The following is a 17575-nucleotide window of genomic DNA, read 5'->3' on the forward strand; positions in this document are numbered from 1 at the left end:
CATCTAGAATTTTTTTTTTTTTTTTTTTTTTTTTTTTTTTTTTTTTTTTTTTTTGGTCATCTAGAATTTTGATTTTACTGGGTTATAATCCAAAACAAGAGAACCACTAGATGTGCGGTTGCTACATGGGGCTAGCCATGGAGGCGGTAAGACCGCCGGGCCAGAGACTAGCCAGTGCTAGTGTGAGATGGTGTCTTTTAATATTTCACGCAACACGTAGAGGTGCACACCTTTAATCCCAGCACTCAGAAGGCAGAGACAGGCAGATCTCTGAGTTCCATGTCTACAGCCTGGTCTACACCGTGAGTTCCAAGACAGCCAGTGGCTACACAGAAAAACCTTGTCGGTGTGTGTGTGTGTGTGTGTGTGTGTGTGTGTGTGTGTGTGAAAGAGAGAGAGCGAGCACGCGAGTGAGCACGAGCGTTGTGTATGGTGTCCCACTCCTTGATCCCAGCACTTGAGAGGTAGAGACAGGCAGAGCTCTCTGAATTCAAGGCCAGCCAGGGCTACATAGACCCTGCCTCCAAAAAAGCAGGGAGGGTCTGGAGGGAGGAATTATTTACCTGTCTGCCTTTTCATTTTCTTCGTCAAGATTCTTCAGAAGAGACCCCTTCAGCTACTCAGAACTTTATCATTCCAAAAAAGGAGATCCACACAGTTCCAGATATGGGCAAATGGAAGCGCTCTCAGGTATGAGTGGCCCCTGCCCCTGATGGTTGGAGCAGGGGTGAAAATCCAAGGCCTTTCAGTCAATGACTTTCCAGACAGGCCAGGCTTATATGGCCCCGGCCTTACCTGCTCTTGGCACCTGAGCCGTCAGTCCTACGGGGGATAATGGGGTAGCTGGTTGTCCCACTCCTTCCCAGGCACTGCGTATGGTTGCCATATCAGGAAGGTGTGACCGGTACATCCCACTCCGCCTAAATCCTTTATTGCTCCTTTAATGTTATACCGGATACACACGAGTCTCTACAATTGTAAGAGCCAGTGCAGCAGAGGGAGAAGAGGCTAGCTTGTGGACACCTTGGCCAGGAACGTGACCGCACTAATAATAGGCAGGAGTTGAGTTCCAGTGTCCTGGGGGGTGGGCTGCCTTTCCCTGCTGCCCAGCCCAGATGGCAGCCAGAAGAAAACAATTTAGCTCACAGTCCGGAACTGAGGAAAAGAAAGACCACTTTGAGTTCTTAGGAAGGGACTTGAGCCCAGCTCTAGCCAGGCACTAATGCTAGGTCTGCAGGTGTCACGGAGAATGTCATTTGCACAAGGGCTTGTGTGACAGATTGCCTGTGCCCCAGCCATACGCCTTACTTCATTGAGTAGGAAGAGTCACAGGAGCCTATCCCTCCCTCTTTCACAAGCCTGCCCTCTGACATTTGCAGATGGCTCTCAGGACCTTTTCTGAGTAGTCACCAGGTGAAGCTCCTTAGTCTCTTTGGCTGCTCAAAGGCTGTGTGGGTAGAGCCCTTTCATCATCTCTGAGCTTCTCGCTCTCAGCACTGTTGACATTTGGGAATAGTTGAGTCTTGTAGGGGGCAGTCCTTGAATGGTAAGCTCTACCCACTAAATGTCACCAGACACTATACCTTCCTATCTGAGAGCTGTTCCTTATCTAGCTCTATCTATTTTGGCTGTGACACACCTTTTACACTCAATGGCACACTTTTATACGCAGTGGCTCTGCTCTGGACAAGGGTCTGGGCCTGGCTTATGTGGGAAAATGTCTGTACTTGATCCCCTTGGCCTGCTGGAGGCCGTCCCATAGGCTGGTAGGAAGGTCCAGTGGTGTAACTCAGCCCCCCTAGATGCCAAATGTCTGCTTTCATGGTTCTTCATGGGTGCTCCAGCACCCCGTAGACTGGATGAGGAGGAAGAAGATGAGAGAGAAGAAATGAAGACACAAGATGGAATGGAGGCACTTGCTCTCAGAAACTGCTTCCCTGGGGGCCTGCATCCCTGTGGGTTTTCCTCCCTGTGCTAGGGTAACCTGCAGCCCAACAGGAAGAAAGTGCAGTTGGAAGTGGGACTGGTAGGCCAGGAGACCTGTCAGTAGGCAGGAAAAAGCCCCTGCTGGAAGCAGAGGTTCTGCACTAAAGCTGCCCTCCTGACCTGGGACCTAGCTGGAAGACGATCTGGGGAAGGGAGTGGTGGGGGCACTCCTTGAACTCCTGCTGGTACTGTCTGGGTACTAGTCAGACAGATATCTGGCTACTCAGCTGTTGAGGTAGGCTAGCAGGGTCCTAGCTCCATGTCTCATGAACCCTTGGCTATGGAAAACCATGAGCACATGACCTCCTCCCTTGAAGTCCTAGCCTCTGTGTTAGTAAAGTGGCAACAGCAGGGTCCCACGGGGCTGTCTTAAGAAAATGCCAGCAGCCACTGTGAGCACCCAGGGCCTAGGCTGCAGGTTGGGGTCTTGTGATCACTGCATTGCTGGCTTTGTTGATGGGGAAGGATGTGTGCTTTCGGTACTCTGTCTCCTTCTGGTGCTAGCTCGGGAGCAGGAGCCGGGGGGAGCTTGGGTGGCGCTGGAGCAGATGAGATCTGACACCGTCTTCCTGTCCTCCCTGGTTTTGCTAGGCATATGCTGACTACATTGGCTTTATCCTTACCCTCAATGAAGGTGTGAAGGGCAAGAAGCTGACCTTCGACTACAAAGTCTCTGAGGTAGGCACAGGCGGGGAGCCTGCTACAGAGCGGAGCAGGCTGATCACAGCGGGCAGTGCCGACAGTAGCTTGCCCCAGGACGGTACAGTTAGCATTTGTGGCCTGTAGTCCTAATGTTTTAAATCTGTGAATAAAATAATATTTATAACTGAAATCCAGGCAAATATGCAGTTTTATAATCTGTATTTTTTCTAATTGGTATTTTTATTAAACTTGAAATTAACGTGACAAAAGGGGCTGGAGCTGTGACTTAGTGGCCAGGCACTTGGTTAGCATACGCACAGCCCTGGGTTCTGTGTCCAGTGCTGGAAGAAAAGCAAGGAGGGAGATGAGTTTGTGGGGCACGCATTGGGCCCTGAGTTCAAAATTCAGTACCACAGCTGCCCAGGGCAACCCCAGTAACCGTGTGCATACGCACCTATTGTCTGTTGGCATAGTTGGTACACCCTATGAGAGAGGCCCTCATTTGTTTAAACAGTCCTGACTTTGCAGCTGCGTCCCTGGGCATCCAACAATGAAATCTGTAGACCCTATTTCCTCAGGCTTCATTCCGAGTAGCAGTGCTGAGCAGGTAGCACAGGCAGGCTCTTGCTTTGGGTTCCTCCTGTGTAATAGGTGCTCTGGTTGTTTTAGAGATAACTTGCTTATGCAGGAAAGACATGAGCTAGGGGACAGGGGACTTCTATCATTGGCAGGAATAGTCTTCCATTCTGCATGCTGTTCCAGTGCCATCTCCCAGAAGTAGGTCCCAGGCCTCTAGTGGCCTCTTGGGTTCATGTCCCAGTTGGCCCAGAGCCACCCTGAGTCTCTTATGTCTTGGGACTTTGGCTCTCTGCCCTCTGGGTACAGCTGGGCTGTTGAGTAAGGTCCTGGCCTAGTTTCTTCATCTGTCCCAGCCTGAGCTTGTCCTTTTTTACGCTCATACCAGGTCCCAGGACAGTCACTTATGGCCTGTTAGCTTCTGGGTGACATAACCCAGTTCTTTATATGAGATGGGATTTAGGGCTGTACTGGGGACAGACAGCTGTCCCTTGAGAGCAAGCCCACACAAGTGACTCCTTGGGCTTGCTCTTCTTGGGCTGTGGTTTTGGACATAGGTTGGCTGAGCTCAACAGTGCCCAGTGTGCTGGGGACGTCAGGGGGGAGCTAGTTAAGGAGAATGTCAGGGGGCTGGAGAGAGGGCTCAGCGGTTAGAGCACCGACTGCTCTTCCAGAGGGCCTGAGTTCAAATCCCAGCAACCACATGGTGGCTCACAACCACCTGTAATGGGATCCGATGCCCTCTTCTGGTGTGTCTGATGACAGCGACAGTGTACTCATCATATATATAAATAATTCTAAAAAAAGGAGAATGCCATAATTACCCCTGAGTACTGAGCTACCAATCCCTCTGGAGCCTCAGTTGCTCCCAAGGCTCCTTGAGAGTTATCCTCACCGACCAGGGCTGCTTGCCTGCAGGGCTGTTCTTTTGGCAGGGTCATACCATGTTTTACACTGAGAAGGTTTGCTTTGTCCTCGTTGTTGTTGTCGTCGTCGTCATCATCATCATCATCGTCTTCCTCCTCCTCTCCTCATCCTCGTCCTTTTTTTTTTTTTTTGGTGTTAGGGATAGAGCCCAGCCCTTTGCACATGCTAAGGCAAGAGCTCTACCACAGAACCACATCTGCATCTCTCCAGTTTTTTTCCCAAGGCTTCCTGGCCTGTTTCTCTGAGCCACACCCGCACTTGGAGGGAGCGTCCTAGCTACCTCACTGACTTGTGTCTCTGGATAGATCCCTGACCTGTAAATAAGAGCAGACATGCCTCCCTCCCACACCTGTGACTCCGGCTTCACTTCCTGGTGCTGTTTGTGGGGATGGCATGGAGGGATGGGGTCTTAGGCTGCCAGTCCTCTAAGTTTAATACAGACAACCCCAGATTTGTACCAAGATGCTGTTGCAGAATTGTGACCCAGCATTGTCTGCAGTGGTGAAGTTTGAAGCTAGCCTGGACATTCAGGGTCTGCAGGCATAAGTATGTCCCATCGCCCTGTGACAGGCTCTTGTGCCTCAGAAGGTATATATAGATCCTTGCCCTCACATTTGGGATGAAGAAACAGAAGCCCAAATCTCCATGCAGCTCAGTGCTGTTCTAATGGAGGACTGGAGCCAGGCCTGCCTTCCTGTAGAGTTCTTACAATGCTGAGCAGTAGAGGACACTAGAGAAAGCCAGCCAGGCCGCTGAGATGTAGACGGTGCTGATTTTTAGAGGTTAGGATTACTGTATGGCTGGATTAGGTTGTGTCTTGTTGCTGTGATCAGGACCTGACAGGAAGCAGCTTAACGGAGCGGGCGGGTCAGCATGGCGGAGAAGGCATGGAGCGGGTCTGTTCCGGCAATTCATCATGGCGAGGGCGTGAGGGCGTGGCAGGCTGAAGGCTGTGAGGCTTCTTGGTCAGGAAGCAGAGGACGAAGGCTGGCGCTCAGCTCGCTCTCTCATCCTTTCCGTTGAGCCTGGGAGCACAGATACAGGAAGCGCCCACATTCAGTCAGCCCAGCTCCGAACGTCCTCAGAGAGGCACACAGAAGGGTCTTTCTACAGTGTTTGAAATGGTCATAGCGATAGTGAAGATTTCCTTACTCAGTGTTTCTTGTTTGTTTGTTTTTTTTAAACATTTATTTATTTAAGATTTGTTTATTTATTATATGTAAGTACACTGTAGCTGACTTCAGACACTCCAGAAGAGGGCGTCAGATCTTGTTAGGGATGGTTATGAGCCACCATGTGGTTGCTGGGGTTTGAACTCGGGACCTTCGGAAGAGCAGTCGGGTGCTCTTACCCGCTGAGCCATCTCTCCAGCCCTTACTCGGTGTTTCTAAGTGCTGTGATAAAGCAGCTTGGGAGAGGAAGAGTTTTACTTCAACTTAGAATCCTTAGGTCGCAGTTTATCCCTGAGGGAAGTCAGGACAGGAACTCAAGCAGAGGCCATGGCAAAGTGCTACTCACCAGCTTGCTCCCCGTTTCTTGTAGAACCCAGGACCACCTGTCCAGGGTTAGCACCATCCACGGTAAATTGGACCCTCCCGTATCAATCATCAAATCAAGAAAATGTACCCCAGGCTTGCCCACAGGCCAGTCTACTGGGGTGTTTTCTCAGTTAAGGTGCCCTCTTCTCACATGACTCCAGCTGCATTGACATCAAACTAGCCAGCAAAGAATGGAAGCACCGCACTGCCTTTTTATCTCTTCCGGTCATGTGTCTGTGTTGGTCAGTAAAGATCTTCAATTGTAACTGCCTTGACAAAGATTGGGGCTGGTGTTTGTGCCTATCTAGTAGGCTGACTGAAGAATCAGTTGGAACTACCCACGACTCTCCTGTTAACCAAGTGTGATTTCTTCTCGAAGGGAACGTTGCTCCCTGACCCTCCTTCTTATTCTGGACAGTTGGGAATGAGGGGGAATAGCTAGGAGAACTGCCAGCCTGGGGGACTTCCTTCTGTGGCTCTAGCAAGGCTATTAATAAGCGTGGTGTGTGGTTCCTCTGTCGCACCTTCACAGGCCATCGAGAAGCTGGTGGCACTTCTTGATACACTGGATAGGTGGATTGATGAAACCCCGCCAGTGGACCAGCCTTCCCGATTTGGGAACAAAGCCTACAGGACCTGGTATGCCAAACTGGATCAGGTGAGACTGACTGTCTGGGCCGGGCTGGGCCGGGCTGGGCTGGGCTGGACAGGGCAGGGCCGGCCTGGGCCAGACGGGGCAAGGTCTGTGCTCTAGGCGGGCCGCCTAGCTTCCAAGCATAAAAGCGAGAAATTGCCGGGCGTGGCGGTGCACGCCTTTAATCCTAGCTCTTGGGAGGCAGAGGCTGGCGGATTTCTGAGTTCAAGGACAGCCAAGGCTACACAGAGAAACCCTGTCTCAGAAAAAACAAACAAACAAACAAACAAAGTGAGAAATTTGTCAGAATGGCAGTTTTATTTACCTGGATTACAGTCACCCTCTTCCAGGCAGTCTTCCGGGAACAGTGGGTGTGGTTACCCAGTGTCCTGTGTGAAGCTGCTTATTAAGTTTTATTAGCAGCAGACTGGAAATGATTCAGGTCCCCATCATCAGAGGGCAAGTTAACTGTTCTAGACCACCCATCTGTGAGCAGTATGCAACTATGAAAAAGAACAAAAAAGCCTGGTAGTGGTGGTGGTGATGGTGCACAGGGGAGGCAGAGGCAGGCAATCAGTCCCTGTGAGTTTGAGCCCAGCCTGGTCTACAGAGTGAGTTCCAGGACAGCCAGGGCTACACAAAGAAACTGTCTCAGAGAAAACAAACAAACAAAAATGAAAAAGTGTGGGTGTGGTGGTATACACTCAATCTCAATATTTGGATGGCAAAAGCGTGAGGATTCTTGTGAGTTTGGGGCCAGTCTGATCTGTAACAAGTTCTGTGTCAGCCAGGGCTATATATTAACAAACCAAAACAAATAACAACAAAAAAGACCAGCATAACTTGAGAAAGTTCCAGTCTTTAAATAACTCTAACCCTTACAAAAAAGTTCCAGTTCCCCGGGTGTGGTGGTACACGCCTTTAATCCCAGCACTTGGGAGGCAGAGGCAGGCGGATTTCTGAGTTCTACAAACAAAGTGAGTTCCAGGACAGCCAGGGCTACACAGAGAAACCCTGTCTTGAAAAACCAAAACCAAAACAAAACAAAAGTCCCAGTTCTCCTTAAAAGCTGAATTTTAGCTGGGCTCCTATAAAGCAAAAACCGAGTAACATACTTTATTTCAAAACTGGAGAGGTTTAAGATAGAGTTGTGTTGATCAAATCAAATCAGAACAGAGCCAAAATTCAACAGTGCAAAAACTAGGCTTGTAACATCCTGACTTCACACATGATCTCCTGAGCTCCAAAGGACCTGTGCAGCCCTGCTTCTTGCTCTGCCATCCGCAGCTCACACAGCTTGTCTTGTAGGCTCAGGCTGGCCCTACACCACGCCTTCTGCTGTCTTGTGGTTTCCACTGCTATGGGTGCTGCCTCCCCACTAATGGCCCCCATAGCTTGGCTTGCTTCAGGGGCTGTGACCTTACCACTTGGTGTCATCCTCGGCTTCTTTCCTCCATGATTCCTTCATGCCTTACCATGTGGAGACTCTTGCACATTTCCAAGTTCAGCTCCAGCGTGAGATGCAGCCTTGCCCCCAGGACCCCAGCTTCTGTCTACTGACCCTGGTGAATGAAGTATTTCCCAGAAGAGCTGTCTGTTACGGTGCTGATCCCTTATTAATCACAGTGGATTGATGCTCAGGACAGCTGACCAGAGACCATCCCTTGAACAGTCTCTACAGAATCTGCTTCTCTGTAAACTTGACAAGCCAGGCCTCCACTGTCTGCATTTTTTTCAACACTCACTCAAGCTCCCACAGAACAGCCCAGTAAGCTCTAAAGACTTAATGTCTTTTTCTGCTCAAGTTCCAAACACTTTCCCAGTCTCCAACAAAACATGGTCCAGTCCATCGATTGAACACCCCACTCCTGAAACCTGTTGTTCTTTTAGTCATGGTGTTCATTGTAGCAGCAGAGACTCAGACTGACATCATTAGAAATTCTGGTTTACTCCCAGAATCCATTCTTCATTTTGATTTTGGTTTTATTTTTTTGAACTCAGGTTGGTGACTCAAATCAAAGTTTTTAAAAAATCAAATATCCTCTGGGGCTGGAGAGATAGCTCAGCAGTTAGGAGCACATGCTACTGTTTTTCGAGACAGTCTTTCTATTTAGTTCATCCTGGTTATCCTGGAACTTGCTCTGTAGGTTGCCCTCAGAGATCCTCCTTTCTCTGCCTCCTGAGTATTGGAGTTAAAGGCCTGTGTCACTGTGCCCAGCCATGCATGGGCTACCCTTAGAGCAAGCCTGACTTCAGTTCCCAGGGCCCAGTGCTGAGTGCTTACAGCTCCCTGTAACTGCAGCTCCAGTGGCTCCAACAGCCTCTGTGGACTCCAAGGGTACTTGCATGCATGTGATAAAACATGCACATGTTTATAAAATAAAACAAGTCAGACATCCCAATACAATCTAGAGATACATTAACGTGGCGGCAGGGACATGAGAAGTCCTTGCTTTCTGTAGTTAAGCCATTCTGTTTCTGTTAGAGAACACCTTGTGTAGAGAAAGCCCTGCAGTTCATAACTGACCAGAGTCCCAGCCTCTGAGCCTGTGCGGCAGTCAGGGTTCGTTGGTACTGTGTAGCATAATGGCACACATGACAGCATGCATGTACAGAGGTGCGTGTGGTATGCTCAGAACCGAGGCTGTACTGACATGCTGCAGCAGAGGAGAAACTGTCAGAAACACTGTGGACTCACAGATGTGCATGCTTTTGAATGGCTTTTGGTTTTTCGAGGCAGGGTTTCTCTGTATAGCCCTGGCTGCTGGCTGTCTTGGAACTCACTCTGTAGACCAGACTGGCCTCGAACTCAGAAATCCGCCGGCCTCTGCCTCCCACTAAATGGGTTTCTGATGAACAGCATAAAGTCTGTGTCCTGTGCCACCCGCCCCCCAGCCCGTGCTTTTGAGGGCCGAGGAGAGTGGGTGCTGTGAGACTCTGCCCCCAAGGTTTTAGTCTTGGCAAGGCCTGTGGTGGCGATTCCTCCAGCCCCAGTTGGAGAGACGCTGCTTACTAACCTGTCACCCCGTGAGCACCCCACTGTCTGGGAGGGCGCAGCCTCCGGGCCCCGCCGCTGCACTCTGCTGGTACGTGCGTGGCCTTGGAGTCTCAGAAGATAGACTTTAGTTAGAAGTCAGAACTTGGAAGAAAGCAGTAGCCAAGCAAGCCGCAGCAGCCTGGGGTCTGTGTTTGCAGGGCGCCTACCACCCAAGCAAGCTGCAGGGCACCCCGCCCTCTGGCAGACAGGCCCTGCACGCTCGGGAACGCTGCTGTCCCAGCCTCTCTCGATTACTGTTCCAGACATTGATTTTATTTGTATGCTTTGACGTTCATGTTTGGGTAGCCTCCTGTACTTGACCTTATATCAGTCAGGTTCACCATGCTGTCACTTGGGACGGATCTTTTTCTTTGTTGTGTAGTATTGTGTTGCAGAACTCTGTGCGGTGTATTTATTCTGCTACTTTGGGACATTGTTGTTGAGTTTGTACGTTTTGACTAGTGTAAGTAATGCTGTTTGGAACCTTCTGGTGCAGGTCATGGCAGACTAGCCTGCATGCTTACTGCCCTGGGAGTGGACCCAGCAACTATGGGGATAATAAGCTGGACATCCCATAATCTCTGTAGACCTTTGGGAGCCTTGATGCCTTATCTTGCTCCCCAGGAGTTCCCTCCCGTTTTCTAGTCCCCAGGCAGGTGCTTCCCAGTGGCTGCCTGCTTACCCAGCTGCTGCCTAATCTGCTGCCACCACTGTGTGTCTCTTATGTTATCAGGAAGCAGAAAACTTGGTGGCCACAGTGGTCCCCACCCACCTGGCTGCTGCTGTGCCTGAAGTGGCAGTTTACCTGAAGGAGGCGGTGGGGAACTCCACACGAATTGACTATGGCACAGGTATCTGCTGCTGAGGGCTCTGGGGCACTGGGGCCTTGCTGATCCCTCCATCCTCCACACAGTCTTGGGGGTCTCTGAGGAAGCAACAGTTTGTCAGGCCCCGTAAGAGAGGGGTGTGTGTGTGTGTGTGTGTGTGTGTGTGTGTGTGTGTGTGTGTGTGTGAAGATGGGTGTGGGTGTGTATGGGTTTCAGCAGTGTTGTTGGGAGGGATAGTGACCGCTCACTCTATCTTATGCCACCAGGTGGCGCTATTGCCACAGGCACGACACCTGCTGAGAGTTGATTTCCGGTTCTTGGTGAAGCTGGCTTCTATTTAGATGCCTCATCACTCTAGAGATAGTTTATTGAGCACTTACTAAGGGCAGATGCCTAGAGAAGAAAAACCTTTGATAGTCCACTCTCTCCTTACCTCTCTTGTCTCTCATCCATTTTCTTTGTGCTGATGATCCTTGGCTCTGTCATCCATTTTGGTTAAGCTGTTGCAGGGACTTTAAAGAGACATGGTCTCTAGGTTGAGATAGCCCAGGAGACCTTTGTGATAAGGGCTTCCTTTCCTCTTTTCCCTAAAGTAGGCATTTGAGAGCTGTGCTGTCCCGCCTGGCTGGGGAAGGAGAGCTAGAGGGAGCATGCGTGTCAGAGCAGGCCCTGGGAAGGCTTCCCGGGAGGCAGGGCCTTGGAGAACTTTGTCCTCTGTGCCTCTTGCTGCTGACCACAGTTCTGAGACCCTGGGATATGGGGAGCTTGGATTAACACCCAACTAGGAAAAGATTTCTGGGGCATGGGGGTACCCTGGCTGTCATTCGAAAATTTATAGGTGACCATAATTGAACATGTATACATCCATATCTGGCAACTGTCTGGTCTGCAGAAGTCACTTGAAACACCTGGCTGCACCTCCCTCCAGATGTCTCACCACATAAGGAGCAGGGTCCAGGGTCTGGCCAATGCTTTGTGTAGAGCTGACTGCTGGTGGGCGTGACTAGGAGAGGAGGGTCCTCTTCCCTCGTGATCTGTCATCAGTACTCGTGCAAGCTCTTAGCATGGCCGCTCACATCCCTCTGGTCGGAGCCGCCTTGTGTGCCCTCTGCTAGGACACACTGACTGCTTACCACGGGCCTTTGTGTGCCGTCGCTTCTGTGGCTAAAATGATTTCCTACTCTCCCTTTTCTGGCCATCTCCCGTTCCTCTTTCATTTTAAACATCTTTTCCTTAAGGGAAAACCTTGAACTCTGAAATTAGGGTTCCCCTAGGATGTGCCGCAGTTACCCACTTGTCTCCCAAAAAGCTAATCTCAAAATAGTACCTGTATATTTAATATTTAATGTCTGTGGTCTCTGACTGATCATGAACTCTTTGAGGCAAGGACTCATTTGTTCCTGGGATCCAGCATGGACAGTGTCTGCCCAAATAGTAGGTGCTCAATAAGCTGGGGTTTCTGATTGGTCAAACCCATAAAGTAAGGTGCAGGTGCCTGTGCACGAAGTCGCCATCAGGCCTCTCAGGAAGAGTGCCAGTGCTTGTGCTTGTTGAAAGGCTCAGGGCTTCTGGACTGGGAGGAGGTCTCTACCTCAGCACGGGCCTTCCCACTCAAGGGAGCTGGGGTGGCGGCTCTGGAAGATGTCAGCTTGGGCCGTTTCCCTCCCCAGGGCACGAGGCCGCCTTTGCTGCTTTCCTCTGCTGTCTCTGCAAGATTGGGGTGCTCCGTGTGGACGACCAGGTGGCTATTGTCTTCAAGGTGTTTGATAGGTATCTTGAGGTCATGCGGAAGTTGCAGAAGACATACAGGATGGAGCCTGCAGGCAGCCAGGGCGTATGGGGTCTGGATGACTTCCAGTTCCTGCCCTTCATCTGGGGCAGCTCACAGCTCATAGGTACTAGGGAATGGTTACACCTCCACCTCGTACCCAGTGGGTGCAGCTGTGTCCCCTCCTCCTGCCTGGGACACACAATGACAGCTTGTAGAGCGGGACATTAGACCGGCTTAGCCCAGCTAGTGATGGAGGTTGTGTGCTGTGGACCTAATGCTTTGAGCCAGTGTGGCCAGCTAGAGGAGGTAATGGTGGGATGCCACCGAGAGAGCGGGAAGGGGGGGAACAGGAGCCAGGGCCACATGGCCTGCTGCAGGATAGACAGGTGAGTGCATGGCCTGCTGCAGGATAGACAGGTGAGTGCATGGCCTGCTGCAGGATAGACAGGTGAGTGTATCCGGCTCCTGCTCCTGGCAGCAACTGCAGGCTTGACGGTGAAAACTAGGGCCTCTTGTGATTTGTGATCATCAGTGTCATTGAGTTAGGATGGAACTCTGCGGGGTTCAGGCGAGTCGCCGCCAAGTGCTGATTCCTGTGTGCTTCCCGGGTCTGCTCTGTCTGCTCCTTACTTTGAAGAGGGTTATCCAGGCATGATCAGCATCTGGGCATCTGCCATTGCACAGGGTTGCTGGTCACTTTAGTTCTGTGAAGAGTGAACTGCTGCTAACTAGTACTCACAGATACCTAATCAATAGCTGAGAGTTTGCCTTCCTAGCCACTCTCACCACAGTCTTCTTAGAGACTGCAGGAGGATACCATAGCACAGTGGGGTGTGCTTCCACAGCACGATGGCTTTCTGACACAGCGAATGTGTGGTTAGCTCCACTAGGGGGACTTTCCTTTTTCCTGGCTAGCCTGGAACTCACCTATCTGTGTATGCTGGGAGTAAAGGTGTATATCAGCACACCCGGCTGAGGTGTACACTCCATAATTGTGCTTAAGCAGCAGAGGCTGGCGCTGCCGACAAACCGGGAGCAGAACTGTTGTCATGGTTACGGGATGCTCAGGTGTGTTTGTCATCTCTGCTGACTGGTAGCTCATCAGGTGTATGTGTACCCTTATCACCATGGGTACATGCATGGTGGCTAACTGTACAATGAGCGAGCGCCTCGCTAGGTGACAAGAATTTCTCAGTCCCATTATGATCTTTGTGCACTAAGCAGGGACTCTTAGCATAGCTCTGTGCTAGCATGCCATCTCAATGATTGTAAATTACCTGAGGTGGGCACCTTGTGCTCAGGCTGGGCCAGGGTTATTCTGAAGCCCGGGCCTCTACTGTTCCCAGACCACCCCCACCTGGAGCCCAGACATTTCGTGGATGAGAAGGCGGTGAGTGAGAACCACAAGGACTACATGTTCCTCCAGTGCATCCTGTTCATCACTGAGGTGAGAGCCATGCCAGCCTCTGTTAGGCAACCTTGGCAGCTGGGCCCTCTTGCCCAGTCACCAGCCTTCTTCCAGAACCAGGAGGGTTCTTTCAGGGTTAGGCTTGAATCTTCACCCTGCTGCCCAAGCTGGCCTTAAATTCATGACAGTCTTCCTGCCTCGGCCTCCTGACTGCTTGGGATTAGGAAACAAGCCACCGTACTCAGCTCCCGTGGGGCTCTTGGGCTGAGTTTAAACTGTAGTTGTTAGTTAGACTTCGTGACCCAGCAGCAGGCCTAAGAGGGTGCCATACAGTGTGTTGGGGTGCAGTGAAGTTAGAGGTTATGGACTCAGGCTGAAATCCCTAGAGGAGCTGCAGTGCTGGGAGTAATCTGTCTCTACCTCAGCAGAGTGAGAGGTGAAAACAAGCAGCCTGTGCTGGCAGTCACTGGGCCCGACGTCACCTGTGGTGGCAGTCACTGGCTCCATTGTCACCTGTGGTGGCAGTCACTGGCTCCAGTGTCACCTGTGATGGCAGTCACTGGCTCCAGTGTCACCTGTGGTGGCAGTCACTGGGCCCATACTACTCAGCACATTCCCTAACTGGAAGCTCTTGTCTCACCGAGGCAGGATTCCCTATAGTATAGCGCTGGAACACTCCCCAAGGTGGCCCCCGGACTCTGAAAACTCTTGGCTCTGGGCCCATGTCAGCTTTCCCTCTCAGAATCTTGTGGCCAAGAGCCAGGAGCTCATCAAGGGACCCAGAGTCTCAGGGCCTTGCTTCTGGGAGGTATTAGAACTTGTCATTCTCTGCCTATACCTATCAAGTCTCACCCCAAGTTCACACAGTCCTGGCTTCTCTTTCTGCGCCCCCTGCATGTTTGCCCTGTGGAATTACACGTGGTCTCCAGACTGGATGCTACTCTCTTGGCTCCCTCTTGTAAGCCTTTGAGCAGGGAAAAGCCTGCTTAGCAGCCTTGACTCTAGGTTCCTTCTGGTCAGCATTTGCCTCAGGGTTGTGCCAAGCTCCAGGGGCCAGAGGGGAATGACACATTTTTTCCAAGTCAGCAAATGGAGCGGGGACTGACGGCTGGGCAGCCACTACTTGGTTCTTGGAGATATGCTGCCTTCAGCAGTGTGGCAGGCTCAAGGTCAGAAGGACTGGGGGCAGCCTGGCTCACTGCCTTGAAAGACTTGAGCGTGCAGCGAGGGCTGGGGAGGATCTGGGGTGAGAGCTAGGACTGAAGGGGAAGAAAGAGCCTCAGATTCTGCAGCTCTTGCTGCCTGAGGCCAAGGCCTAGGCTGTTGCAGCTTCCCCTGGCAGCTGGCCAAGCCCCTTCCGTCCCTGTCAATAATTCTGACAAGGAGGAGAGCCAGGCTGGGCTTCAGGGACTGGAGATCGATGGATCCATGCTAAGATTTAGTGCGTGTGTTTGTTTCGGCTGGTATAAAACCCCAAAACCTTTCCCAAAGTTTGGAATGGAGGACCCCATAGACGGTAGTCCAAATAACCACAAGGAGGCGCTAAAGTGCACTGAACTCAGTTGGCTTCAGTAACAGCTAGGAAGTGGGAGGGGCAGCTCTTTGGTTGTTGTGCACCTTCTCTGCGAGGCTCTTGGGTCAGTCAAGCTCTGGTTGGTTGCTAGGCACTGTGGTGGCAAGGGCGTGCTGCCTGCCTGGGTTGGGCAGTTGTAGCTGCTGCTGCTGCTGTTCCCAGATAGACAGAGGTGGGTACCTACTTGATGAAGGTGGCAGTTTTTACTTAGAACCCCCATCAGTGAGTGAGCAGTCTCATCCAAAGGGCACAGACGCCTACAGGGTGTTCAGGGAGACCTACAGGCTTTGCTGGTCAAACAAAACCCAAGGAAGTTGGGAAGGAAACCACTTCTCTTTGCTGGGTCTGTGTCAGGACCGCTTTGCTAGTACTGGACATAACAACGGAGGAAGCCCACCTTGCGGGGCTCCTACTGCTTCAGGAAATGTAGCCTTGGCGCCTTTAAGAGCCTAGGGCAGGCAGGAAAAGAATTTCAGTTTCAATCTGGCTTCTAAATTTGGAGTTTTGGGAAGGGAGGGGTCAGATTTCAGCTGGAAGGGAAGGAGCTGACAGGAAGGCGCTGTGCTGAGCCTCCCCCACCCTGCCCATCCCCCTCAGTTACTGACAGAGGAACCATTTACAAAAGGCCGATTCTCTGGGGAGTGGAGAGGCAGGAACGCAGCGTCTGTGAGTAATTTCCTGCTCAATATGGCTGCTCTGACTCACACGATTCCCCTGGGGTCACTGCGGGACTGCAGTTGCTTGCTTGTTCTCGCTCTTTCTCTTCTCCCTTTGTGGCTAGTATGAGCTGATTTTTTTTTTTTTTTTTTTTGGAGGGGGACAGTGTCTTTTCACCCCCAATTTCTTTTTCTCCCTCATTCTTTTTCTCCTTTCTCTTGAGTCGCAGAACCTCCTTCTGAAGGACTTGGGACCTGAGGCCCTGAAGGCCTTGAGGGTGAGGTGGCCTCTCTAGGGACATAATTGAGCTACACAACTTGGGCCTGCCTCTAGCTCTGCAGCCTGCCAGACAGCCCATTTTGAATGTCCCTTGCTAGTGAGCGAGACTGGTCCCCCAGGCAGGGTCCTTGCATCCCTTTATCTGTCCCAGGGTCCTTGCTGAGCCAGCCTGGAGCACCTGCTGTGAGACAAAGCAGCTGGTGATTCGCTCAGGGGTCTGTAGGGGACCCTGTTTCATGGCTCCAGCCTCGATTCTGCAGTGTGCAGAATTGGGGCGGGGAAGTAGAGCGATTGAGGGTGGAGTCTCTGCAGGAGTGTCGGGATAAATCCCAGAAGCTGAGGGCACTGTAAACTTTGGTGCCCATGGTCAAGGAAAGACTCTACAAATGTAGGGAGCAGCAGGCTTTGGAAACCTGTCCTCAATACTGGGGCGGGACCACTGATACAGACTCATTGGTGATTTTTGCCAGGGGAGGGAGGTGATATGGGAAAATGGCAGCTTTTTTTTGTTTTGTTTTGTTTTGTTTTTTTTGGTTTTTCAAGACAGGGTTTCTCTGTGTAGCCCTGACTGTCCTGGAACTCACTCTGTAAACCAGGCTGGCCTCGAACTCAGAAATCCACCTGCCTCTGCCTCCCGAGTGCTGGGATTAAAGGCGTGCGCCAGCAGCATTTCTAATTAAAATCTAGATGTTGTCCTTACTGAACTAGATGCCTGGGGGAGTGTGGGCCACCAGGTGAAGCCACAGCAGGAAAGTGACCTGTGATGTCCTTCTATGAAGACTAGTTGGGCCTATCCTTTCTCCTGAAACTAGCCCCGAGCTCACCCCCACTTTCATGCATAGCCTCTTCTGGAACCTTACGTTCACTGAGGTCCAAGTCTCTGCTCACTGAGCTTTTCAGAGTCTTTCTCTGTAGTGTGGGGCTGGACGCCGAGCCCTGTCGCCACATAAATGCTGCCTGTGACCTGGGGAGGGAGGGAGGGAGGAGGGTGTGCCGAGCTGCATGGCTAGTAAATACAAATGGACTGCCCTTGCACTCGCTGGCAGGATGCACTCACAGGCTTCCCTTTCCCTGTGCCCAGGCCGAGGCTCTGATGCCCCGGGACTGCACTGGACTTCGATAGCGCTTCTCTGCCTTCCTGCAGTCAGAGTTTGAGCACTGATGGACTGACTATCCATGTGCCTGCTCGTCTTGTTGCTGTGGTGGCTCTGCCCTACTCTTGGCCTTGTTAAACAAACTTTCCTCCTGTACTGATCTGGAGCCTCCCTCTGTCTCTGTGCGGAGGACCAGATCCATCGGGGCCTGTCCACAGCCCCTTTCCTGTCCTCCGGGCAGATCCAGACCACGCACCTACAGAGTGTGGAAGGAAGCCTGGTTGCTGTCTATTCTACTTTCTTAGGGTAGAGATGGTCTCTTCCTGGGTTGCAGGACCTGGGTTGCATAGACATTGGGAATGGAACCTCTGTTTTGTCTGTGTGACAGAGTTGTAAGCAGAGGCTGTGGGGGAGAGAAGGTCTGTTTTTTCAACAGGCCGTGTGTGTGTGTGTGTGTGTGTGTGTGTGTGTGTGTGTGTATGTATGTGTATGTGTGTGTTCCTGCCTCTCTAGTTCCTGGACTTCTTTTCCAGATGAAGACCGGCCCCTTTGCAGAACACTCCAACCAGCTGTGGAACATCAGTGCTGTCCCCTCCTGGTCTAAAGTGAACCAGGGCCTCATTCGC

General features: G+C 51.5%; 1 protein-coding gene across 2 annotated transcripts in view; it reads left to right on the top strand.

The window, feature by feature from the left end:
• Positions 1-17575, top strand: part of Ptpa (protein phosphatase 2 phosphatase activator) — a 27417-nt gene that overhangs the window by 9556 nt on the left and 286 nt on the right. Inside the window, exons 2-7 of one of the 2 annotated variants that reach the window (XM_029536555.1) lie at positions 593-690; positions 2578-2664; positions 6202-6327; positions 10074-10191; positions 11838-12062; positions 13285-13385. In XM_029536555.1, coding sequence (XP_029392415.1) covers positions 593-690; positions 2578-2664; positions 6202-6327; positions 10074-10191; positions 11838-12062; positions 13285-13385 — 755 coding nt within the window. Of the gene's footprint in view, positions 1-592; positions 691-2577; positions 2665-6201; positions 6328-10073; positions 10192-11837; positions 12063-13284; positions 13386-17482; positions 17554-17575 lie in introns of those variants that run through there. The other variant, XM_029536556.1, reaches the window with a different exon arrangement.

Source organism: Mus pahari, chromosome 3, assembly GCF_900095145.1.
Source record: "Mus pahari chromosome 3, PAHARI_EIJ_v1.1, whole genome shotgun sequence".
Lineage (NCBI taxonomy): Eukaryota > Metazoa > Chordata > Mammalia > Rodentia > Muridae > Mus > Mus pahari.